The sequence below is a fragment of the Thunnus thynnus genome, chromosome 1 (assembly GCF_963924715.1).
Source record: "Thunnus thynnus chromosome 1, fThuThy2.1, whole genome shotgun sequence".
NCBI classification, from domain to species: domain Eukaryota; kingdom Metazoa; phylum Chordata; class Actinopteri; order Scombriformes; family Scombridae; genus Thunnus; species Thunnus thynnus.
In genome coordinates this window covers 1584738-1612227 of record NC_089517.1, presented here as the reverse complement: position 1 = coordinate 1612227, position 27490 = coordinate 1584738, and the positions used below count along the sequence as shown (strand labels likewise).

General features: G+C 43.5%; 2 protein-coding genes across 5 annotated transcripts in view; one reads left to right on the top strand and one right to left on the bottom strand.

Annotated features, from left to right (window-relative positions):
• Nucleotides 1-3012, top strand: part of kifc3 (kinesin family member C3) — a 58666-nt gene extending 55654 nt beyond the window's left edge. For all 4 annotated transcript variants that reach the window (XM_067586150.1, XM_067586023.1, XM_067586078.1 and 1 more), the window contains one exon: nt 635-3012. In XM_067586150.1, coding sequence (XP_067442251.1) covers nt 635-643 — 9 coding nt within the window. In that variant the 3' untranslated portion in view covers nt 644-3012. The remainder of the gene's footprint in view (nt 1-634) is intronic.
• A 5283-nt stretch (nt 3013-8295) lies between these two features.
• On the bottom strand, nt 8296-10599 carry LOC137180577 (chymotrypsin A-like). Its single transcript, XM_067585983.1, has 7 exons — nt 10495-10599; nt 9953-10056; nt 9789-9868; nt 9255-9333; nt 8994-9174; nt 8669-8802; nt 8296-8514 (listed from the first exon to the last, which is right to left on the bottom strand). The coding sequence occupies exons 1-7, from the start codon at nt 10544-10546 to the stop codon at nt 8353-8355; spliced, it is 792 nt and encodes a 263-aa protein (XP_067442084.1). The 5' UTR covers nt 10547-10599; the 3' UTR covers nt 8296-8352.
• Between the last annotated feature and the right edge of the window lie 16891 nt (nt 10600-27490).

The window sequence follows — 27490 nt, the reverse complement described above, 5'->3', positions numbered from 1 at the left end:
TTTATACTTCCAGTTATTACAAGAGAAATTAAATTAAGTGTTTCATTTTACACACTAAAAATCACTCGGTCAAGAGATTAGATTATAGATTATAGATCATACCAAGCTCTAGTTTGGGTAAATAACCCAACAGTAATATAAAAAAAACACTAAAACTGGATCAAATGTTAACCCAGTGATTTTTAGTGTGTTTGCATGTTAACATTTGCTAACGTACAGAGTAGCACTACACTACAAAGAACAGCTGAGGCTGATGTGAATGTCATTAGTTTGGCAGGTATTGGAGAGATTAAAATTTTGACCAGATGATGGCGCTAGAAAAGTTCTCACAGACCAGGAACGTCTGAATCAAATGACGTTCGTCCATCTAACAGTAGAGACATTTTTACTTATAACCACAGATGTGAACCTGCTGGTGGCGCTAGAGGAAAAGTCAGCGGGTCAGCAGGATTCATTCCTCTGGGAAACACGAATGTCTGTATGAGATGTCATAGCAATCCATGTCATAGTTGTTGAGATATTTCAGGCAAGATGTTAGTGTGTCTACAAATAGTTTTCACATTTATTGTTAGCAGTGTGGACATGGTTTAATGGGTCACATGACTGCTGAGTGATGGTCTGGTTTTTTCTGCAGGACGACTGAAGCTGACGGCCTGAGCGACCCGGAGACGATGCTGTTTGAATGTCCGGGTCTGAGCGCAGGGCGTCGGCCAACACCCTGAGGCTCCCCCCCACCTCCCCCCGCCCCCACGCCGCCGGGACTCCACCTCGCCTCGCTGGATTTATTATCCTCCTCAGCCGCCTAGTAGCAAAGACTGATGGGAACTTCACGGGGCAGAAAAACCTAATCTCCAGACTCTGATCTGTCATCTATCAGCAGAGAACATGGCCAAATATATTGATTTCTGTGTCTTCTTGCTGTGCTGACTGATTCTACAACCTGACAGGACTCCAGTGACTCTGAGAAACCACTGAAGCCCCTCGAAGTTCTCGAGCTCTTCCCATCTGAACTGAACTGAAATCCTTGCTAACATCTCCTACCCCCCGAAAATCAGTATATGCTTTCCAATCACAGTATTTCTTTTATTGTTTCTTTGTAAAGTTGCACTTTAAACTTCTAGATTATTTTCTAACCCACAATCCAAGATGTGGTTGATTATAATATATGCATAATATGGTTTATATATTTATGTTTGACATGCTTTAATCTTTTTTTTTGTTAAATTTTGACTTTTCTCTTTTTGGTGGAGGATGCGGACATCGGGGGAAAATTAAGATTAATTTGAGTTCTCAGTTTTTCCCCGCGTGTCCTCAGTCCTCTGTCTTAGTTTTCTTGCGGAGGCTGTCTTCACGTCCTCAAAGTCCTCCTTTATCCAATCAGGGTACTCCACTGATACCGAGCTGTCCAATAGGACATGAGCAATATGCGGCAATCTTCTCATGTGTACATGATTATTGTTTTTTTGATGCTCTTCTGTTCCTGTGGATGTTTGTTTTTCATGCAGAGCGGACGAAGCTTCGTCTTCCTTCAGCTCGTTGAAGTTGAACAAAAAGATGCTCAAACCTTCTTAACTTTCCTCGACTGTTTATCTCGATGTGCTCCTGCAGTCCTCACGTCACCTCTGTATTAAAAAAAAATCTAGGAAACCACAGGTGACCTTTAACCTCAGACAGAGCAGATGGTCCTGTAGCTGTTGACCCGGTGCTGAGCTGGAGGTGACGCAGGACGAGTAAACTGTGTGTTGTAGTTGTAGTTAGCAGGAATGATTAGAAACACGATGAGCTGCTGTGTGTTGTTGATCTGAAGATCAACTTGTCTGCTTGCTTTGTCGCCACTGTAGATTTCTACAGTTTGGTTTTTTTGTATTCCCTTTTTAATAAACACTCCAAAACAAACACATAACTCTCTAGTCCATGTTGACGTACAGTGACATATTCAAAGGAATAGTTAGATACATTTTGGGAAATACTCTTATTCACTGAAATACAGAGCTGGATTCAGGATGTGGTTAGCCTAGCTTAGCATAAAGAGTGGAAACAGCTAGCCTGGCTCTGTCCAAAGTTCAAAAATACACCAACAAATGTAATGACTACAGTGTGTGGTTTTAGGGGGCTTTACATGGAACTATTTCTTGTTGAACAACAGTTGGTGCAGCTTCCTGAAGTCTTGTCATCACAGTGAGGTTGACCAGTTTGGTACCATTGTGCCTGTACAGAAACTAAACCCAAACATGTGCTCACCGACTGTTTCTGACAACCGAACTGCACTAGAGTTGGAAATGCTGCATAGAAGCACTTGGCGGATGGATATGCTGTTATTCTGCATGTAACTGCCCCTTAAATTCATAAACTCAGGCTGGCTGTTTCCCCCCTGCGTCCAGTCTTTATGATGAGCTAATCAGCTTCAAGGAGGAAACATGGCAACTAAAGGTGGAGTTGCAAAGGTCGTCCAACTACATGTACTGAAAGGTTCACAGTTTTCAAGTGTCTTAAAACAATAAGGACATTGGTAGTTTGTAGGACTTTTGTCATACATTTGAACCATGACTGTATCCCTCAAGGTCTTCTCTGTAGTGGTATCAGAAGGTTTTGGTTTTATTTGTCCAGGTTTAGAGATGTCTGTCTCTGAGATTTCTGCTTTCAACCTCAGTACAGAGGAGGTGAAATTCAACAGTAACATCTCTCCACTGAACGACTGGACTGTTTTTGTTGGAACTACTTCTATTTACTACTTTCTATTTGAAGTCTTTTTAAGTTTTACCTTGAATGCATCATTTTTCCACATTGACCCCCATCACTTATGATCTTTTAATATCCATTATGAACAGGAGGAATGATTACAGCGAGGAAAACCCTCTTTCACTGTTCATACGGACACCTGACTGCTGTGAACTTGTCCTTTAAACTCTGTTCAGCTGCAGTTTCTCTCATGTCCACTAGATGCTGCTGCAAGAAAACTCTGTACTGAAGTAAATGAGAAAAGCCCCAATAAACTCAGCTGTCACCTCTTGATATATGATTTCAGTTCTTTAAGGTGTCCCACTACACTTTGTTCCACACAGACTAAAGTTAGTCTGTGTGAAACAAGGTGTAGTGTTTGTATATGCAGATAGATGCTGTATTTCCACATCCAGGCAGAAGGATTTACTATGAACCTCTAAAAACTTTATAGATTCCACTATAAGATGAGTCAAATCCTTCCAGCTTTAAGTCAAAAGCAAAATGTTTTTTATGATGTGATGTTCAGATCCTTAAAGTACCAAAAAGTTGCAGTACTGCAATATATAAATACTTCATAATGTAGTTACATTATTATTACTGATGCATTAATGTGTGCGCAGCGTTTTACTGCTGTATCAGATGTTTTCAGTAAAAAATCTGAAGCTAAATGTAGTGGAGTAGAAGCCACAGTATACACACCTACCAACACACCACTGGTATGAAAATATTTACAATCAAAAAATGTTATTCTGTCCATAGTAGACGCTCATATCAGGCAATGATGAAGATCCTGTGTTGGATGAGGTAGGAGAATAACAGTTGATGCTTTTATTAGTTCTGAGTGTTTAAATCTTCATCAGCAGCCAGCTGGGTGGAGACTCTCATGACTGCTGCTGGACACCTGTAGAGGCCATCAGACACCAAATGCAAGTATAAACACATATATGATACAGAAAGGTACAGGCGGCTCACTGTATCTCACACATATGCCCACTTACACACAAACAGATAAATAAGAGAGGACGTGTGAATGCTTCCTGTTGGCGACACCATTTAATTTACATGATTCTATACAAAAAGGACCATATATACTGTGTTGAACATAAGATAATTTAAGACCTGAAGGAGGACAACTACATGTTCTGTTGGTGTTTTCAACAACTGCCGTCACCACGACAACCACGACACGTTTCCCCTGAAAGTCACCAGATAACACAGTCACAGGTTAAACCAAAACACCAGCCGGCATGCTAACCTCAGCTAGCTGCTTTAACTTCCCGCTCCGGCATCACGCAACAACAAAAACTCTGAATAACAGTTACTGCTGGGAAGCAGTTTGTAACACTGACAGACAGGATTTTACAACTCTGATACAGTACACCTACTGTCTCCACATAACATCCTCATTCTTACATGAAACGTCATAACAGTTTCCAGAGAACAGCCAGACCTCTTACATACTGGTGTTGGGACTGGTAGGAGTGCGCTTGGTTATTAGCAATAATTCATAATCATGAATTATGAAACTAAGATATTAACAATAATTCAAGCACCAACTGTTGAAGAACCTTACTGGTGGGGCACAACTGTCCAATCTGTGAGGGGCACGGTTGGTTATTAGCAATAATTAATAATTATCAGCTATAAAATGATCAATTACAAAAATTCATAGAATTATTAACATGAATGAACAAATACGGGGAACCACCCAGAACCCGGGACCAATAACCAAAACAAGGTGGTCTCATAAAAGAGTTCATCTAGAATGTTAATATCTGAGAGATAAACATTCAAGGGTGAACAAAGAAGGTTGAATTCGAGCTCTGACTCCTTCAATCAGCCACTTTTCACAATATGTTACACACAATAACGACAGAAGAACTTCTCCTTAAAGATATAACAGTATTTATTAAACTTAGCAAGATTAACAAAGTTAACAAATCTAATTCTACCTAAGCAAACACAAACAGCTATATACGGTGTTGAACACATGCAGGTGAATGCGAGAACCGAATGGCGGACGTGACGGCGGTGTCTTGGTTAGACAATAGCAAGATGGCGCCACTTTGTGGTCGGCATCTTACACCCACCCAATGCTGTGTAAAACACACGTGTCTGATGGCAGATAAACTGGTCCTCGGCGGCGTTGCAGAGAAAACAGCAGTCGACTCAGTTGAAGAAGAGCGGGGCAGAGAAGTTGTCGGTGTCTTCGTGAAGAAAATCTGTTTCTTCCTCCTGCAGGCGGTGAGAGCGCTGGTTGCAGCAGCGATCTCTCTTGGATCCAGTGATGGTGTTCCAGCGAACACGGCGAAGTCTCGTCTCGTCCGGCGAGGGGAGAGTCTTCCAGTCGGTGGGGGAAAACATGTGAACAGGGTTTACCCCCTTTAGTGAAGCCAGCTCACGGAGGGACAGAACTTCCCCCGAGCTCAGTTCAAAATGGAAGGCATGTTTCTCTGTGTGCCTTCAGGTTTTATGTCACTGCTGTGTCATCATGATGCTCCTCTGTGCAGGAGCATCTCTGCCAATGACAGACTGTTTGTTGAGACCGTTTCTGGTTTAGCACCTAGGTGTGAACTTGAACAGTGCATGTTGGGATATGGAGTCCGTTTGGACTCCCTTTGTCTCTCCTGGCACCCTTTCCTGTTATCAGGCTCTGTGACTTGCATGCAGGCCTGCCTTTGTCTCATGCACTGGAGCATGAGGCCCAACACTGGAATGAATGTGTTTTTGGAAAGCAGCCTAACTTTGCAAAGATATGAAAAGTGTTTTCACCAGTGCTGCGTGACTGGTACCGCCACCTTCTTCTTTGTGGCGATGATAAAAGCAGAACTGGTCTTAGTCCAGTACAACTGCAGCCACTTCAACATCTGTGTGTCAGACAGAAGGACCTGCTGCACCAGGTGAGTTACATTATGATAAAGGTTGGTACATGAAGGAATGATAGATCTGTTCTAAGACTGGCAGAGCATTCCACATCACAACAAACAGTAAGTGATACCTAAATACGAACTCATAAGTTTTATTCAGGGTCATTTTAATATGGTATGTACCAAGTTTTGTGAGGATTAGATAGAATATGTGCCAACAGAAGTATTTACCAAAAAATCCTTTTGCGGTCTTTAATGGTTCATTTTTAGGACATTTACAGACAGGGAGGTGCAATTTGGCACAGTTTTTTTTAAGAAACAGAAAAAGATTCCACTCTTTCCTAATGTTACAGTGTGTGAAACAAGGTGTAGTGGTGCTTATATGCAGGTTGACGCTGTATTTCCACCTCTAGGCAGAAGGATTTACTATGAACCTGTCTAAAAACTTTATAGATTCCACTATAAGATGAGTGAGGTTACCTCCTTTAATTAAAGACGAGTCAAATCCTTCCAGCTTTAAGTCAAAAGCAAAATGTTTTTTATGATGTGTTGTTCAGAAAAAAACTTTTTTTAATATGTTACTTAAAGTTCAAATTTGGATCCAGTTTCACACCAAGATATGTAAAATCAGTAACTATGTCAATCCTTTCACCTTTGATTTGCGGTTTGTGCAGGGGATAGATAGAAGGCCAAGATTTGATGACCGGAGAGGTTGTGAGGTGGAATGGGGAACAAGGAGCTCAGAAATGTAGCTGGGGGCGAGGTCATGGAGTGCTTTATATGTAATCAACAGGATCTTGTAGTTTATTCTGAATTGTACCGGAAGCCAATGGAGGGATGCAAGAACAGGGGTAATGTGGGATATACAGCTAGTTCTGGTAAGAAGTCTAGCTGCTGTATTTTGGATTAACTGTGGACGTTTTAGAGAAGACTGACTGAGGCAGGTGTGTGGATTAATTGTTCAAGAACAGCAGGGGACAATATAGGTCTTATTTTCGCAATATTTCTTAACTGAGAAAAACAGGACTGGAGAAGCTTATTAACATGATGGTCAAATGTCATATACTGGTGGAAGATGATACCGAGATTCTTAGCAGTGGATTTAATGTTCAGGTGAAGTGGGCCAATAAACTGAGTAGAAGCATTGACAAAGATTTCAGGACCAATTAAAAGAACTTCAGTTTTTTCAGGGTCTAGATGGAGAACATTTCGGGTCATCCACTCTTTGGTAGCAGCTAAACAATCATGGAGGGAGGACAGTTGGTTCAAGTTATTGGGTTTGGCAGAGAAATAGATCAGAGTATCATCGGCATAACAGTGATATGACATTTCATGAAAGTGGCTGAACAACTGACCCAGAGGGAGGATGTACAAAGAAAACAGGATTGGCCCAAGGACAGAACCCTGAGGAACGCCGCACTGGAGGGGAGCTTAGGAGGAGGATACATGATTATTAACACAGACATTAAAAAATCTATTTGTTAAATAAGAATGAAACCAGTTTAAAGCTGTGCCAGAAAGGCCACCCAGTTATGCAGTCAACGAAGTAGGATGGTATGGTCGATGGTATCAAATGCAGCAGTTAAGTCAAGTAGAATGAGAATGGAGTATTCACCTTTGTCAGTGTGCATGAAGATGTCATGTGTTACTCTTAATAGTGCTGTCTCAGTACTGTGTTTGTGACAAAAGCCGGATTGAAATTTATCAAAGATACTATGATCCTCAACCAGGTTCAGGAGTTGGTCAATGACAGTTTTTTTCGAGGATTTTAGATGGAAAAGGAAGTTTGGAGATCGGTCTATTATTCTTTAATTGGGCTGGATTGAGAGAAGATTTTTTTAAGGAGAGGCTGGACACTGGCGGTTTTAAAATAATCAGGTACGGTGCCAGAAGAGAGAGAATAATTAATAATGGAGAGTAGACAACAAGCGTTGGTCGTGTGTTTTTAAACCAGCCAGGCTAATATTGTGCTAAGCTAAACTAGCTGTTTGCCCCTGCCCCCAGTCTTTACGCTAAGCTAATGTTGTGGGAAATCTTCAAATGGGCCAATAAATCTTCATCGTCACTTCTTCGTCACCCACAACTGAGTATTAAATTCAAAACTTATAAGAGAGAGTGACTCAAAAAATACATTGGAAGCTGGTAGAGTTCAATGTTAATAGGTTTACTGTGCATAATGAGCAATACAGAGCAAACCGAGGCCTTCATCCTGGGATAAAGAACCTAACGTAAAATCATAAAACATGATATTTCATACCCTCTCCCATTGTGAAGCTTATTTTCTAGACTCCACCTCATTTTTTAATTATGTTCGAAACCATCTGGTCATTATTTCTGAGTTCATGAGTAATCTTGATGCTTTGATGATAGTACAAGTATGACTTATCTTAGAAATTACTCAGCATCTTTTGCCTTTTTCTCACACTAAAAAAAAGGCATGGCGGCCTTCACACAGAAAACCAAAATGTTACACCACAAATTAGCCTTCTTGCTAACTCCCAGGGAACTGTCTCTTATTGGCATAATGTTATCGTTGCACGCTCACCGTCACATTCATTTGATCATGGGAAGGCTTTTTCCACCACGCTAAGCTAGCTGTTTGCCCCTGATTCCAGTCTTACGCTAAGCTAACCTTTCGGACTCCCAACAGCATCATGTAAAAACAGTTTTTTCAGTTTGATGTGAATAAATGAGAACGAGCGGTGTGTTTCAGATTCTGCGTGTTTTATTGATCTTCATGTTGAAAGTGAAACTGGTGTCTTGCTCAGTTGGCGGCGATGATCTGGTCCACCCAGGCACGCAGTTCAGTGACGCGGGCGTACACGCCGGGCATTGTGGGAGTGCAGGTGCCGCTTCCCCAGGACACGATACCGACCAGAGTCCAGGCGCCGGCCTTCTCACAGACCAGAGGACCACCAGAGTCGCCCTGAAAACAAACACACACAAATAAATAAACACACAAACAAACAAATGACAAGCATAGATAATCACTACATGTTAGCAAGTCCAGCTTGTTTAGATCATTTGTGTTGCTAACATGTTGTTCACAAGTCTGTCGGTAGTTAGCATGCAGCACCCACCATGCAGCTGGAGGCTCCGGCGGCTCCAGCGCAGATCATCAGGTCGCTGATCTTGTTGCCCCAGTAACGCTTGCACTGGTCATTGGTCAGCAGAGGGAGGGAGGCCTGCTGCAGCAGGGCGGGGGTGTCAGGAGCTGCAACACATCAACACAACAACACATCACACTGATGTCTACCTGCTGCATACTGCCCCCGGTGGTCAAAGCACGCCATGTTTCCTGTGTCAGCGCTCCCCATAGAGGTCTGAGAAGCTGCACAGGTGAGCTCTCAGCAGGTATAAAGCAATAATAATAATAATATTAATAATAATAATAATAATAATAACCGTTGTAGCGCGTCAGGCCCCAGCCGCTGGTCACGCACTTCATGCCTCCGGGGAAGTTGTCTCCGGTCTCTGCCAAGCACACGGGGGAAACACGCATGTTCAACTGGGCGGGGCTGGCCAGCTTGATGAGCAGGATGTCGTTGTTGATGGTGAAGCCGTTGTAGCGGGGGTGCTTGAACACCTGACAGGAAATGACATTGTTAGCCGGTGAACACGCAGGAGCTCGCGAGATGTGATGAAGTCCTGCTGCTTGTCGCTCACCTTGCCGACCTGCATCACCTGGACGTCCTCGGCGTTGGAGGAACGGTCGTGTTCCCCGAGGATCACACGGTGGGATGTCCTGCAGAAAAAGAGGTGAGTGAAACCGGCCATCAACAATAACAACAACAAACACCTGAGCGACAGGAGGCGGAGCCTAACGTCAGCTGATCATAAAGCAGGTTTAACTGTCTTCATTTAAACATCATTTATAAAGTTTAAAACTGCATTTAAAGATTATTTCAATCCAAGTAAATACTTTCTCAATGTATCAATAAGCTGCTTGTTCTCATCTAAAATCATAATTATTCAACAATTTCCATAAAAACGTTTGATCGAGTTCGAGCTCAGTTTGAGGACTTGTTGCTATGACAACAGTTTAAAATACATTTTAATCCAGTTTTGAAGAACTGAAAAAAAACAAATAATTTCTGTCGAATCATCAATAATTAAATCAAAATAACTCAGAACTCAAAACCTCCGGTACAGTGTGAAGATACAGGTGACAGGTGAGGGTTAAAGGTCGTTGGTATTTACCTGACATTGCAGTGAGCGGCGGTCACCACCCAGTTCTCGTTGATGAGGGAGCCTCCGCAGAAGTGGAAGCCGGTGTAATCCTGAAACAACCACATGTTTATGAACACAACCTGTGTGTGTGTGTGTGTGTGAGTGTGAGTGTGAGTGTGTGTGTGAGTGTGTACCTGCAGGGACACCTGCCAGGGCCAGGAGTGAGGCACCGCCTCCTCGCCGTTCACAATACGGGAGTAACCCGTGATGACGGGGGGGATGGCAGGAGTGCCGCAACCTGATGACATCATCATAATGACATCATAAAGACATCATGAACAACAACATGAGTCAGGAAATTTGTTCCTGATCTTTGGGAACAGATGACATGAAACACCTTAAGTCACAGTTTCAGTAAGAAACAATTGTTAATAAGATCAATACTTTTAAACTGATCAGCCAATAAACGCGTATCGATCTCAGACCGTGTCCAGTTTTCTTCAGTCACTTATAAAAATCATTTTATCTTCATAAAGTTTAAATGCATTAATGTAATGTATTTAATGTATTTTATTTATATTTTTCTTTTATTTTTATTGTTTTTGTCTTTTTGAAGGTTTCTTGTAACCGTGGTTACCAAATATTAAATCTATAAATAAATATTAAGTTTGTAAATTAAAAAAAGGTCTCAGCAGCTCAGTCTGTCCAGCATGCTTCACTCCCTCAGCTGTCTCACCGTAGGCGGCGCCGGCGAAGGCGAGGCAGGAGAGGATCCACAGGAAGGCCATGGCTCGAACATGAAAGCTCCGTCTGAGAGACGAGCTTTTATACCCACAGGGAGCGACGGGATTGGACAGGACAGGGATGTGGCAGGAAGGCGTGGTGTGTTATCAGAGGACGGTGAGAATTCGGACAGGTGGAGAGTTTTCCACCTGACGAAGCACAAACATGCTGAAACATGAAGTCTGGCTGCAAAAGGACACACTGAATATTAATCTGTAAATATATTGAACAGTTTGGTTCATAAATTCAGTCAGAAAACAGTAAAAGTCTTTGATGTCTCCTTTTATCTGATCGACAGTTTATAAAGTTAGAAAACAAACTGACCGACCTGAAAAATCACTGAAACTTTCAACTGCTTTTATCAAAAAAGTTGCAGATGATTTAAAGAAACCCAGATCCCTGACGTCCTGTATGAAGCCTGTTAGAAAAGAAATAAAAAGGTCAGTGTGTAGTAGGGATGTGTATCCTCAGGATTTTATCAATTATCTGCTTATCGATACTTATCAATACTCTTATTGATACTACTCTTCATAATTTGGTGAAAAAATAAAGACATGACATGAAAAGATCTGAAAGATTCACCAGTTTTTTTCTTTTACTTTTTTGCAGAAATAAGTAACAAGTTAAATTGTTTCTGGTCAACAAATGTCTGATGAGCCTTAATGCTGCTTCTTAAATTACCACAGAACTATAATCCTTCAGCTTTGGGCTGTGCGATATGATGATATGTATCGTGTGACGAGAGAAAAATGTCCATTGATTCATGTAATGTTCTATCATTTATTTTGTTGAGATGCAAATCACACTCTTTAAAAGGCAATATTTTTCATCGTTTGGAAGCTGTCCATCTTTTACGTGGATTACATCGATAAATTACTCTTATTGACTTTTTACTTGTGAAGCTTTTATTTCATTTACAGTAACATAACGAGTTTAGTTATCAACTCTCCACCGCTGTGTCTCTCCTCTGCAGCCCTGCCAACACAAAGAAAGAGCAGAGAATTTTATTTGTAATTTTTTTTATATTTTATTGACTCTTGTTTTTAGCTTCTGTTACCCCCAAGTGCTGCCAATCAGATGCAAATCAGGCAGCTGTGAGCATGCTTAAACAACATTTGTCTTTTTTTTTTGGAGTTCTCTTTGACTTAATGATAAATTATGTATTTTTATTAATTTTTTGTTAACGGCTTGTAAAACATCTCTCTCAACTAGGTGACAATAAATGTCTAATGAGCCATTTCTGTTTTTGGGAGGAACAAAGATGGATTTGCCTTTAAAGGGTCTTTCAGTACCTGTAAGGACCTTAGACTGCAACTGTGAAGAAGACAACTGCATACAACTACTATCTGAACCAGTAGAACCATAGATTTTTTTTTTCTAATAGGCCTAACAGAATCACCTTGTTGGGCCTCCACATACAGTCAGACAAAGATGGGCCTACATGCAAGCCACGAGGCCTCACAAACTACTATACTACTACTAAAACTAAACTACAGTCACTACTGAGGTCCTGCTAGGACAGGGACAGGTTGCAGTGTTTTGAGTAATCAACTGTGTAAGTCACAGGTTAACCTCTCACCTGTGCATTTAGCAACATTAGCAGTATCCACAACATTTATAGCCACTGTGTAAAGCGTGCTAAAATGAGCCACCAGAACCCCCACGTGACTGGAGCTGAAGCTCCACAGGGAATGGAGGACCCAGCCCTGCAGGATGTGGTCGCTTCCCTCATTCACCTCTCCATGAAGGAGAGGGACAATTTGGCGAGCTGTAGCCTCAGAGAGTGTGATGAGATGCTCAAGGAACTAAAGGATTACGCAAACAACCCAGCCAGGTAGCCCGAGCGTACAATCCCAGACCTGCTTGGTCAGATGTTCCTGATTCAGCAATGCAAAACTCAGCTACAGCAAGAAGAAAACCTAGAGCAGCTAGCTCAGCTGCAGTGCAGCTACCAAGCTGTGTGAACCTCCAACTTCAAGCTCCAGCAGGAAGCTGAGAGTGCCCAGGCTGAACTGGCGCGATCGCAGGAGGACCGAGAAGCCCTGTGCTCGATGATCCAAAGGATCCAAGAAGCCAGTGACAGCAGCAGCGATGAGTCCGAGGTTGGCCAGGTAAGTACAGCTGCCAGCCCAACCCCCCAGGGAACTAAGAGCGCTACCGGGAGCGCCGACAAAGGCTCACCACCACCGCCCCCCAAAGGAACTGGGAGCTCTATCTTGGCCACTGACAAGCGTCCACCACTGTCGCTCCCCCCATTCGTGCAGGAGGCTAATGCACCGGATGAAGCCAGTCTGCTGTGCATGCAGCTTCAAGCTGCACAGGCGAGGGAGCTTGCCCTGCACAGGAAACTTGAAGCTGCCCAGCTGCAGCAGCTGACTACTCCGGTTGACATAGGGGCACGCCCCAGGAGTCTAGTGACCCCTGGTGATGCAGCCTCCAACCTCCCCATTCTGGACGCATACCAAGCGTCCTCAATGGTCCACTCACGGAGCATGACCGCTCCACCATCTAGGGATGTGTTGCACTCTCAGTGCCCTTACCATCACACAGAGGAAGCATGAGCCTCCGCGTGAGTATTATAGGTGTCTGTGAGCCAACTACTTTCAAGGGCACAATGCTCCTGGCTTGGAAGAGGAGCAAGCCTTCCGATCCCTCTTCCTCCACAACCTCTATGATAGCATCCGGTACGATGTTACCATGCACTGCCACACCGGTAAGTATACGATGCAGGAAATCAGGAGGTATACTCAGCTTGCATGGGAAACGTGTGTCCGCTCAACCAAAGGGCATGAGACGGAAGCCAGAGTCCTGGAGATCCAAACCTCGGAGAATGACACCCTGATGCTAGAAGGTGACGAAGTGCCTCGTACCAAGGCAAACTTCAGAGCAAGACCACAGGGACGCCGACCACCTCGCCAGCAGGGTGAAGCACAGAGCCGAGGAGGTGGCGGCCAAGCGCAAACCCAGGGCCACTTTAAGCCACGAAGGCAGGACTCTCACCAGGCGAAAGGGAGAGTCCATTTTGAGCAGAACACCAAGCATTGAATCAGTCAGGTAAAGCCCTGAACTTCACCAGGAAGGAGCATCTTAAGGAGGAAATGGAGGACAGTTTGAGGTGCCTTGCAGCCTTCCAGGACCACCAGATCCCCCAAAAGATCCTGGTCAGGGTCCCTCGTCATCTTGACTAGGCCAAGTCCCCTCCCCCACCTCCACCAAGGTTTACTTTGTGGGCTGGGGAAGAGAAACAGAGAAGGCCAAGCCGCTACCTCAAGCACTTCTGACCCTCAACACACCCCTTTCCTGACTTTCCTTAGTGACCTTGTCCGCAAGGGCAATGGTCGCCGCATCTACACCTTGGTGGTGGTAGGGTGTGCATCAACTCCCTGGCACTACTTGACACTGGTTCAGAAATCAGTCTTATGTGTTCTAGCATGTTCGCAGAGGTTGCCAGAGCGATGCTCTCACTTGGCAAATCGAGGCCTGTAATGTGAGTATAACTAGTTATACCCAGAACCGGTCTCCCATCACCCAACACGCTTCAATCGACCTCACCTTCTGAGAAATGACTCTCGTGCACCCCATCTACATCTGTATCATCGATACAGAGCCGCTGCTCATAGGACAAGACCTGCTGGGCCGGCTGGCCCCCCTCATCGACCGTGGACTCATTTGGGCTCAGGTGGATACCCCAAAGCCACTTGGTTCAGGCAGCCACCCACCAGCTTCCGATGGACAAGTTCCCATCATCCAGGAGTCCAGAAGTCCTCTGCTGATGATTATGCCTCTTCCAGAGCCCGAGTCTGGCTCTGAACCTTCCATGAACCGCCCTTGCCATTGTCTGACAGTCAGAGAAATCCGCCACCAGTCAGGACTTCTTTAACGACCTGTGTCAGCACAGCACACCTCTGTTCTTTGCACAGCAAAGCCACTGTGTCCTTTCTGCAGGATCACCGCAGATGCTCCTTTCCTTAGGGCCATTGGAGTGTGTGCCCTCTCCGTCAAAATCGGGAGGAAACAAGTTGAACATTTCTTGAGTGTTGTCCCACAACTTCAACCCCCGCTCTTCGTGGGGGCAGATCTCCTTGTCAGGCTCGGTGCCAAGCTGGACACAGTGAACCAAGTCCTGTGGTCCCAGGCCAATGCTGAAGCACACCCCCTGACCGTCCAGCCTGCATACATGCTATCAGGCCAGACCATCCCCCAGGCATGCCAGGTTGCCAGCGAAGCTGATCTTGTGGTTCCTGCACGAAGAGCAGGCTTCCCCATCCGCCTTGTGATCCTCAAAGGACAGAAAATCCCACAAGCTTTCTTCCAGCTTTTGCCCCTCTTCTGGGAGCTCAACCTGACAGTCTGTGGTACACCGTTGCTCGCCTTGGACAACTGCTCTATGTAAATCCGCACCACAAAGGGGGGAAGACGACGCATAGTAGCTCCGTAGGGACCGATGCATGCCTCCGACCTCCCCACCGGCATGCACTAACACCTAACCCCTACTTCCCCTTTCTGACAAGTAATCAACACTTTGGTCTGTTCCAGGATGAAACTCCCTTGGATCCTTGGCATCTTCCTCAGCCTACGAGTCGCTGTGCCCACTGATGTGGTCAACCTTGGCCCTCCAACCAGTATTATCCTGCAGGAGATACCTGGACTCCTAATCACCCAGTGCAGCATATACACCCAAAAGAATCTACATCCGACTAGATCCTTGGGATGTGTATCGCAAGCACATCTGCCTGTCTCCGCGCCTGACGGAGGGCAGATTAAGCAGAACCCAAACACATGACACAGTTGAGCACGCCAAACAAACAACCATCCGGAAACAACCATCCGGAAACAACCAAAGATTCCTTGGAGGCCTGTTCACAGCAGTCTCAGCCATTGGATCACTGTTCTCAATTGGACTCTCGGCTGCCAACTCTGTCAGCATCAAAGCTCTTCAAAGGCACATGGGCGAACTCAGTGAGGAAATGCCAGAAATCCAGAGACTCCTCATCCAATGTGAACAGTTACAGGACTTGGGTAAAACCCTCCAGGGTACCATAGTAACAGTTAACCTCCATTCTGCCCTCATTAATAACATCTTGCATGCCTTATGGACACTGTCAGAAGTAGTCAGGGATGACTTTATGTATGTACGTGTAGTGAGGGATCTGATGCAGGTCCTCCTTAGGGAAATTAACTCCTCAGTCAGCAGCCTGACCGGTGGACAAATACCGACCCACATTGCTCCCATGAGTCTAGTCAAGCAAACCCTCAGATCCACAACAACTACTATGGTACAGTCATCACAAACCCACCTGCCATATAGTCTTGGTAGTGCAATCCCGGTTTACGTGAACCCACAGAACCTGGAAATAGGGTTTCTTCTCAATCTTCCCATAATAGAACGGCAGAATGTGTATCGGTTAAAGTCAGTGCTGAACATTGGGTTTTGGCAGCACAACACTCACGTCCACCTTAAGACACCACCAACACTCGCATACTATGATGATGACCCTTCGCTCTACCTTAGTCCCAACCTTAATTTGTGCACCAAAACTAAGGATGTTCACTGGGTTTGTCCAGGCAATCCCTTCATTTGGGATGTTAGCAATTACCTCTGTGGCCTAAGAGCCGAGTCTCCTAAACAAAAGTGTCAGGGCAGACTGTCTGTTAAAGACGAAGGTATGGACACCAAGGCAGAGCGAGCGGGTAATCGATGGCTTGTTAGCACACCTGCTAACAAAGCCCTAATGGCGTACAATCGTCATGACACAACCACTAAATTGACCTCACCCAACCAGATGATGTTCTTGATGGTTCCTCAGGGAGCCACCATACACTTTGGTGACATTGTCCTCCATCATCTCAACCCTGACCAACACGACACGGAGATTGAGATTACGGACGCATTCAGAGGTCACAATTTAACCATTGACGACACCCTTCAGCAGCAGCTCCTGGCTGAAGGGACCAAATTAGTGAAGTTCTCAGTCTCAAACCGTCTGAACTCACTATGGCTTACTTTAGCCACAGGTCGTCACCCTCCCAGGAACATCATGTCAGTTGGGCTGCCCTTGGGCTCCTTAGTGGTTGGGCCATCACAGCAGTCATCACACACATCATGTTCAAATACATTCGCAGGTTGCAGACCAGACTGGACACCCTCTTGGTGGTCCCACAGCGCTTTGTGCACCAGTCTGCGTCTGCCCCTTGTACCAACACCATTCCTTTGCAGGAGTAGGCCTAACGGCCTCTAACCCCCTCCTGCTTTTCTTCACCCCTATCTTAGACCTTTCCCTAGCAGCCAAGGATTGTTAGTCGTACCTGAATGTATTTTCCTTTCCTCTTTTGATGTGTAGCGTAGTTTAGAAACCATCTGCCCAGATGAAACCTCATTGCTTATCTGCCCAGACACTAAAACCTCAGCTTACTGAACTGTACAGACTGACTGTTCCTCAGGTATCATGGACTCTTTGTTTCAGGGATATGGACTGTGTAACCCACTGGTCATACCTCCTACATGGATTAGTTGGCCCTTGGGTTGCTCTGAAGACTGTGGCTAGCACCCCACTCCTCAGACCAAAGGGGGGGGATGTTGGGCGTCCACATACAGTCAGACAAAGATGGGCCTACATGCAAACCCTGAGGCCTGGCCACGAGGCCGCCTCTGTTCCCTTGTTCTTCTGAAACAAAGGACTAGCACCTAAAGGCTGATCAAACTCCATTCCCCAGCATGCACCATTTTCGCACCTAGGTGTTAAACAGGAAATAGTTTCCACACAGTCTCTGATTGGCAGAGACGCATCAACATCACGGGGAGTCATGGCAACAGAGCAGTGACGTCACTCCCCCTTTTAAACACAAGCCGGGAACAAGTCTCACTCTCTTTCAGGTATTCTTGCTCAGGAGAAGGTTCGCCTTTTCGATCAACTGGATCACCAACGAAAGTGACTCATACATGTGTGCTATTCCCCTTTTTTTCTTTTGGAGCTTCTCCCCTCGCTGGACGAGATGAGATGAGACTTCGACCTGTGTTCTCCTGAACACCAGTAACGTTACCGGATACGCGAGGGACTGCTGTTTGCAACCCAGCACTCTCATTTGATACCTGCAGAAGGGAGAAAAGACTTTTCTCCACGGAGACGCGGATAACTTCTACACCCGCTGTCTACCGACCGAGTCGACCACTGAGTTTCGTTTCTTTGCTGCCCCGCCAAGAAACCAGCGCCACCCGTCAGTCTCGAGAAACAAGGACAGCTCCGCCAGCACCACGCATTGGAGGACCCGCTGCTGGATTTCACTGACGGACTGTCACACACACACACACACACACACACACACACAGGTTTGCTCCAGAGAGCGACACAAGTAAGAGGTTGTCTGGGCAGAGATAGTATTAGAATTGTGTGTTTATGGGCTTAGTGCTCGTATTGTTGTTGTGTGTTTTAACGAACCGCCGAGTCCCGTTTGCTGCTGTACTCTGAGGAGTATTTTTAAGTTGCTGCCTGTTTAGTTTTGTGTTCACCACGCTAAACTGTTTGTTTTATCCCATTCGGGATTTCTGTGTTTGTGCCACCGCAAGTGAAAACTAAGTTGTTTTGTCAGTCCACAACCAGACAACGTGTGTACAGACTACCGTACACTCGCTCTCTGTAGATAAAGCAACTGCTGCTCTCCCCTCACAGTTGCAGGACCTAGAGCCGATCTCCCTTCTTCTCTTCTCTTTCCCTCTCTCTTACTAACACACACACACACACACACACACACATACGCATATTCACCTAATCACGCACGTTTTCTGCACATTTGATAGTCAAATAAGAAAGGGCCATAGCGCCGTCTTGCCCCTTTGTTATCCGCCATCAGACACGTGAATGCAGAAATGCCACCAACCACCAGTCGGCGCTATCTGTTATTGTTAACCGGAACTCTGCGGCATCTTCCGCCAGCTGTTCTCACGTGACGCGTCTTCCCCTGGAAGCCGCGCCATCTTGTGACACACACGCTTTGGTTTACCGGTTTGCCTTTACACAGCTGCTGTTTTCAAGTTCACTTGGCAACATTAGCAGTATCCACAACATTTATAGCCACTCTGTAAAGCGTGCTAAAATGGGGCGGCTGTGGCTCAGGAGGTAGAGTGGGTCGTCCACTAATCGGAAGATCGGCGGTTCGATTCCCGGCTCCTCCAGTCCACGTGCCGATGTGTCCTTGGGCAAGATACTTAACCCCAAAGTGCTCCTGATGGCTGTGCCATCAGTGTATGAATGTGTGTGAGTGGTTAGTTTCCTCTGATGGGCAGGTTTGGACCTTGCATGGTAGCCCCTGTACCCATTCAGCGTGTGAACGGGTGAAGGTGATTTGTAATGTAAAAAGTGCTTTGAGTGGTCAGAAGACTAGAAAGGCGTTATACAAGTACAGTCCATTTACCAAAATGAGCCACCAGAACCCCCACGTGGCTGGAGCTGAAGCTTCACAGGGAATGGAGGACCCAGCCCTGCAGGATGTGGTCGCTTCCCTCGTTCACCTCTCCATGAAGGAGAGGGACAATTTGGCGAGCTGTAGCCTCAGAGAGTGTGATGAGATGCTCAAGGAACTAAAGGATTACGCAAACAACCCAGCCAGGTAGCCCGAGCGTACAATCCCAGACCTGCTTGGTCAGATGTTCCTGATTCAGCAATGCAAAACTCAGCTACAGCAAGAAGAAAACCTAGAGCAGCTAGCTCAGCTGCAGTGCAGCTACCAAGCTGTGTGAACCTCCAACTTCAAGCTCCAGCAGGAAGCTGAGAGTGCCCAGGCTGAACTGGCGCGATCGCAGGAGGACCGAGAAGCCCTGCACTATTGAGAGACCCTTTAGAGGCTCTTTGTCTTAGGTTTCTTAACAGCCCCATCCTGCAGCTGGTTGCTAAACTTGCAATTTCTGCGATTAGTTTCTCTAGAAGAGTTCTGCTTGTTCTGTTTGTCATCTAGTAATTTCTAGAATTGTTGGAAGGCCTATTGTCAAACTGAATAACTCTGAACAAAAATGTGTTCCTTGAATTTGGTTGGCAGGTACTCAGTATTAAAAGACCCTGATAAGGACATCCCTACTTTTAACTGAGCTCTGTGACTTTCCAACCAGTAACGTTCAGTCATTGTAAACGGAGGCTGTGCCTGATACTCACGTCCAGTAAGACCTCCATGCAAAGGCCAGGATTTCAGAAGTATAATGATATGATCAAGAACAGCCTGTTCTTTAAAACAGAGCTTATATGAAATACCATAGATATTTAACTTATGTCATCGTAAACTGAAAATCTTTGGGTTTGAGAATTGGGCTTTAGGAAATTGTGGCAGGAATTTTTCACCAGTTTCTGACAATTTATAGACCTGGGGTCCGTTTCACAAAGCAGGTTCAACAAACTCTGAGTCTAATCTTGAACTCTGAGTTGATCTACTCTGAGATAGGAAACTCTGAGTTTCCGGTTCCAGAACAGCTGATTTGAGTCAGTTTATTCAACTCGGAGTAGTTTCACCTGGAGTTAAGCGCGTGCACCACAACTATAAAAAGCCAGCATCAATGGAGCCCCGATTCAACGAGTCACCATGGCAACGGGGAAGAGGAGGGCTGCGTTTTTCACCCCATTAGAACTAGACATCTTAATGCGATAATACGGCGAGTTTGAACATGTTTTCAAAAAGAAGTGCAACACCGCTGCAGCTGCAAAAGAGAGGGAGACGGCGTGGGAGAACATCGCTGCTCGGGTCAATGCGTAAGTTTAAATGTAGTCCTTTGCAATCACAATAATATTACAGAGGAAAACTGCTTGATTGGTCGCCTATTAATTTATTTCATTTAGGTCCAATCCCGCGAGGGAGAAGCGCACTTGGCAGCAGTTTAGGATGAAATATAAAAACATTGTTCAAACAGGTGAGACCTCGGCATAATCTCATGGGGGTACCTCACTTTGATCATATTTTACATTGTAAAGTAAATATTAAGTGGCTGTTTGACTGAACAGCTGTTTTATCCCCAACATAATGCTGGTTTCACACACATAAATGTCTTCTCATCTACATCATGTTCTGTTAATTAATCCTATTTAAACTAACACAGACCTCAGCCAACAGAAAGAAGGCAGATGTCCGTAAAACGGGTGGTGGTCCAGCACCGCCACCTCTAACGGAGGCAGAGGAGCTGGCCCTAAGCCAGAATTTAGGAAGGCCAGTGGCTGGCCCCGACACTGTACAAAAAACTTCCGTTTGCAAAGAAACGCAGCGCAACACACAATATCTGCTGGGATGTGAGAGCATGACTACGATTGGTAATGTTGCAAATGTAAGGACGGATTAGGTTTTGTATATAGATGATGGACTGTGACGTGAAACGGTACCGCTCAAAAAGATAATGGCTGGAAATGCTAGAACATCTATGTGCGGTCTGATAACCATCTCTCGACGAATATTTAATTCTCTGCGCAGTAATGCTGCACCTTCATCCACGGGATCGTTATCAAAAGGACATGCCATGTTAGTGAAAAAGTCGCCACCTACTGTGCCTAATGGACTTCTAATATACTGACTCTTTTTTTTTTTAATGATTTTTTTTAAATGATAGACGGCAGAACAAGGCTACGCCAAAATTCGCCTGCTGACTGAATGAATAAGGAAATCAAATGGAGTGTGTGGCTCTGAAAGAGGGCGGAGACTGAGAGAAACTCGAGGTTCATTGAGAAAAACCTGGTCCCGACCAAGTTAGGTTCATAGAGTCTGTTACTACGGTAACTGACCAAGAGCTTAAGTTACCCCTCTCTCTGAAACAGGCTAGAGTTATCCCTCTTTCTCTGGTTTGAGTTACCTCCCTTTTTGAAATGGAAAACTCAGAGTTTCCCTCATTTCAGGGTTAACAGACTGAGTTTTCACTAAACCTGCTTTGTGAAACGGACCCCAGATGATTGGTTAGTTAATCAAGAAAACAATTGGTATATTAATCAACGATATTGATTGTTGCAGCCTTAATGCCCATTATATACACTATTATAATATTATACATATTGTTCAACAGGACTGTATGAGGAATTTAGAATCACCTCTCAAAACCTTTGAGAAAAAAAGTAAATTAAAAGCCTTTTACTAATGCTGGTCCAAAGTATTATGCGTTTCATTTCTTTATTTTATTTTAATCATATTTATCATGTTTTATTCTATTTATTCTCTACTTTTATTTACTGGATATTATTTAAGTGCTCCATTTTAAAAATTTTTGAAAGTTTGTGGACCCTTTAGAATTTTCTGTATTTCTGCATAAATGACCTAAAACTTGATCAGATATTTACACAAGTCCTAAAACTAGATAGTGAACCCAATTAAACAAATTAGACAAAAATAAATTTTACATTTATTTATCGAGGAAAATGATCCGATCTTACATGCTTTCATTAACTGGTGTGACCCCCTTTTGCAGCAATAACTTCAACCAAATGTTTTTGGTAAGTGTTTATCAGCTCTGCACATCAGCTTGGAGGAATTTTAGCCCGTTCCTCCTCACAGAACAGTCTCAACTCAGGGATGCTGGTGGGGGTCTTTGCAGGAACTGTCTGCTTCAGGTCCTTCTACAGCATTTCTATGGAATTAAGTTCAGGACTTTGACACGGCCGTTCCAAAACATTCTTTCTTCTGCTCTAGTCATTCTTTGGTAGAACGACTTCTGTGTTTAGGGTTGTCTTATTGCATGACTCACTTTCTGTCGAGCTTTAGTTCACAGACAGATACCTTGACATTTTCCTGCAGAATTTGCTGGCACAGCTCAGAACTCACAGCTCCATCAATGATTGCAAGCTGTCCTGGTTCAGAAACAGTAAAGCAGACCAAACCATGATACTACCACCACCTTGTTTCACAGATGGGTTAAGGTTCTTATGCTGGAATGCAGTGTTTGCTCATCGCCAAACATCACGCTTCTAATTCAAGCCAAAAAGTTCATTTTCCATCCACAGAACATTGTTCCAATCACCCTCTAGCTTATCCATGTGGTCTTGAGCGAACTGTAGATGGCAGAAATGTTCTGTTTGGAGAGTAGTGGGTTTCTCCTTGCAACTCTGCCATGCACACCATTGATGTTCAATGCTCTCCTGATGGACTCATGAACATTGACTTTAGCCACTGCAAGAGAGACCTTTAGTTTCCTAGATGTTACCCTGGGGTCCATTGTGGCCTCCCAGAGTATTACATGCCCGCTCTTAGTGTGATCTTTGTTGTTCGACCACTCCTGGGGAGGGTAACAGTGCTGTTGGATGTCTTCAATTTGTATATGATCTGCCTGACAGTCGACTGGTGGAGTCCAAACTCTTTAGAAATGGTTTTGTAACCCTTTCCAGCCTAGTGAGTATCAGCAACTCTTCTTCTAAGGTCCTCAGAAATCTCCTTTGTTTGAGCCATGACACACTTCCACAAACCTGTGTTGTAAAGCTAAGACTTTAATTGTGAAGACCCAGATTTCTCTTTAAGACAGGGCCTCCCGGACTCACACGTGATTGTCAGCCCATTGATTGAAACACCCGACTCTAATTTCCCCTTCAAATGAATTGATAAGTCTAGAGGTTCACATACTTTTGCCACACACAAATATGTAACATTGGATCATTTGAACAAGTGTAAGGTTTTTGTCTCATTTGTTTAACTGATGTTTATCTAATTTTAGGACTTGAATGGAAATCTGATCACGTTTTAGGTCATATGTATGCAGAAATACAAATTCTAAAGGGTTCACAAACTTTCAAGCTTGTAATGTTGGTTTAAAAAAAAAAAAGTGCATTATTATTATTATCATTATCATTATCATTATTATTATTATTATTACAGATGTGAGGATTGAGTCACTGAATGAATGAATGTCTAATTATAAACGACGTCAGTCCTGTAATGGCGGCCCTTCATCTTCTCTCACCAACATGGCCGATCATCACCAGCTAATGTTACCTGTAGCAACGACAGTTAGCTTGAATATCACTTTACATGAATAAAACCGACACCATAGTCCACAAACATTTGACACACACCAGTTCACAACCCCATAAGTGCAGTGCACAATAAGATAAAATGACATAAGCTGTGCCATGGCCCTCCTCTGTTCTAGGTCCTGTGTGATTGGTCAAAGTCAAAGCATTACACTCATTCACGTTCAGACACGTTTGCTGCTGTGAGAGAGCAGGGATGATAATTATGCACAGTAAAAAGTCCCAACGGAAGCAGAGCAGTTGATGAAACTCACTAAACCACGATGAGTAGGGCTGGGAATCATTCAAAATTTTTGATACCGGTACCTTGACTTTGATACCAGTGAATGATATTTTTTTCAATACCAATTTTAAAAAAGTCAATTTTAATAAAAAGAATTACATTACAGTACAAATCTTTAGTTTTATTTTTCAACTTGTTGACATTTTTACACACTCATAGCAGTTTCATAACATAAAAATATGAACCCATTTACTACAAATCACTTATTACTCGTACTGCTGACGCCATCAAGCTAATTTTGGCACAAACAATTCAACCTGTAATGTCAGCTAATGAAGTCTGGATGTGGCACCCAGCATGTGCCAGGTCAAGTTTTTTGTCACCCAAGTAAAAAACAAACAAACCTTTCCTGTCTTCTCTGTAGTGGAATCTGCTCAATCACAAGGTTTTGGTTTTATTTGTCCAGGTTTAGAGATGTCTGTCTCTGAGATTTCTGCTTTCAACTTCAGTACAGAGGTTAAATTCAACAGTAATATCTCCTCACTGAGTGACTGGACTGTTTTCTATTTACTACTTTCTATTTGAAGTTTTTTAAATTTTGCTTTGCATCATTTTTCCCACAGTGGCCTTCATCACTTACATTGAAGCACATTCGAAGGGGATCTTTTAATATCCAGTATGAACAGGAGGAAAACCTCTTTCACTGTTTATACGGACACCTAACTGCTGTGAACTCGTCCTTTAAAAACTCTGTTCAGCTGCAGTTTCTCTCATGTCCACTAGATGCTGCTGCGAGAAAACTCTGTGCTGAAGTAAATGAGAAAAGCCCCAATAAATTCAGCTGTCACCTCTTGATATATGATTTCAGTTCTTTAAAAGGTGTCCCACTACACTTTGTTCCACACAGACTAAAGTTACAGTCTGTGTGAAACAAGGTGTAGTGTTTGTATATGCAGATAGATGCTGTATTTCCACATCCAGGCAGAAGGATTTACTATGAACCTCTAAAAACTTTATAGATTCCACTATAAGATGAGTGAGGTTACCTCCTTTAATTAAAGACGAGTCAAATCCTTCCAGCTTTAAGTCAAAAGCCAAATAATGTCTTTTATGATGTGATGTTCAGATCCTTAAAGTACCAAAAAGTTGCAGTACTGCAATATATAAATACTTCAAAATGTAGTTACACTATTATACTTTATATTATTGGATTATTATTACTGATTCATTTATGGTGTGTGCAGCGTTTTACTGCTGTATCAGCTAAATGCTAAATGTCACAGTATACACACCTACCAAGACACCACTGGTGTGAAAATATTTACAATCAGAAATGTTATTCTGTCCATAGTAGACGCTCATATCAGGCAATGAAGATCCTGTGTTGGATGAGGTAGGAGATGTTGATGCTTTGAATAGTTCTGAGTGTTTAAATCTTCATCAGCAGCCAGCTGGGTGGAGACATGACTGCTGCTGGACACCTGTAGAGGCCTTCAGACACCAAATACAAGTATAAGCCCATAGTGACGGGAACATAAACGATACAGAAAGGTACAGGCGGCTCACTGTATCTCACATATGCCTGCTTACACACAAACCCTCTGTGGCGGTCTTTGTTTTACAGCCCAGTGACATCATCTCCCTCCATCACAGGGCTGGTTAAACTCGGTTTAGTTCTTGGTACAGTACAGTAAATGTGTTGAGTTTCACTATGACACTGCAGGAATCGTGGCGACGCTTAGAGTGCAACATAAATCAGCCGCCAGAGTTGTCTGTAACCATAACCACCTGCAGTGGTGGGGGCATCTTGTTTGGAGGTGCGACAATGAAATATGATCCAAGAAATTAGAAATCAAAAATTAGTTTAGATTATCAGAAGCCAAAACACTGCAAAGCGGTTTGTAACACTGACAGACAGGATTTTACTAGTCTAGAAAGTGAACATCATTCAGCTGATGACAGCAGACAATGGCGTTAACGTTACAAAGTAATCCATCAGCAATGTGCACTTGCATGCATGCCATTGCCTGAACACACTGCCTCCATTCAAGTGAATGGGAGGGCTGCATTTAAAAAACAAAAAAAACAAAAACACAAAACAAAAAAAAAAAACAAAAACAAATACCGTTTTCAGTCTGAACTTTCCACAGACTTATCAGGAAAATGACCAGTATGTGTTATAAACATTTATACTTCCTGCAGATATGTATACACCTACTGTCTTCACATAATATCCTCATTCTTATGACATGTCAGGACAATTATCAGAACAGCCTGGCATCTAACAATACTGGTAAAAATGTGTTTTTGGAAAGCAGCCTAACTTTGGAGATATCAAAAGGTGTTTTCACTAATGTTACATGACTGGTTGGAAGATCTTGATACCTGATGTTCATTACAGTCAGCCATGTAACTAGTGTTTGTTTTTTTTAACTGTTGGAGTAAAATGAGGATTTAAGTGTATCACTGAGTTGTCGGGGAAATAAAATCTACTATGAAGCAGTGCTGGAAACTGGGACAAGAGCACAAATTCACCTCATGATAAAGAATTAGTTTTGATTCTATCAAAATCCCTGTCATTTAGGATTATATTCTGTTTCTTTCTCATAAAAAAAAGGAAAATGTATGTTTTGTTGCACTGCATTTATTGGGACCATGTACAGTGTTCAACATAATGTTAACATTTGATGTACTGCAACAGAGTTAGCTTACAAATGTCCTGCATTAAGATGTCACTTGAGTAAAGTGTTACACTATTACACTTTATATTATTGGATTATTATTACTGATGCATTAATGTGTGAGCAGTGTTTTACTGCTGTATCAGATGTTTTGAGTAAAAAAAAAAAAATCTGAGTGAAGCTAAATATAGTGGAGTAGAAGCCACAGTATATTTACACCAACCAAAATATTTACTATCAAAAAAATGTTTTATTCTGTCCATAGTAGACGCTCATATCAGGCAATGATGAAGATCCTGTGTTGGATGAGGTAGGAGATGTTGATGCTTTGAATAGTTCTGAGTGTTTAAATCTTTATCTTCATCAGCAGCCAGCTGGGTGGAGACATGACTGCTGCTGGACACCTGTAGAGGCCTTCAGACACCAAATAGAAGTATAAACCCATAGTGACGGGAACATATACGATACAGAAAGGTACAGGCGGCTCACTGTATCTCACACATATGCCCGCTTACACACAAACCCTCTGTGGAGGTCTTTGTTTTACAGCCCAGTGACATCATCTCCCTCCATCACAGGGCTGGTTAAACTCGGTTTAGTTCTTGGTACAGTACAGTAAATGTGTTGAGTTTCACTATGACACTGCAGGAATCGTGGCGACGCTTAGAGTGCAACATAAATCAGCCACCAGAGTTGTCTGTAACCATAACCACCTGCAGTGGTGGGGGCATCTTGTTTGGAGGTGCGACAATGAAATATGATCCAAGAAATTAGAAGTCAAAAATTAGTTTAGATTATCAGAAGCCAAAACACTGCAAAGCGGTTTGTAACACTGACAGACAGGATTTTACTAGTCTGGAAAGTGAACATCATTCAGCTGATGACAGCAGACAATGGCGTTAACGTTACAAAATAATCCATCAGCAATGTGCACTTGCATGCATGCCATTGCCTGAACAAACTGCCTCCATTCAAGTGAATGGGAGGGCTGCATTTAAAAAACAAAAAAAACAAAAACACAAAACAAAAAAAAAAACAAAAACAAATACCGTTTTCAGTCTGAACTTTCCA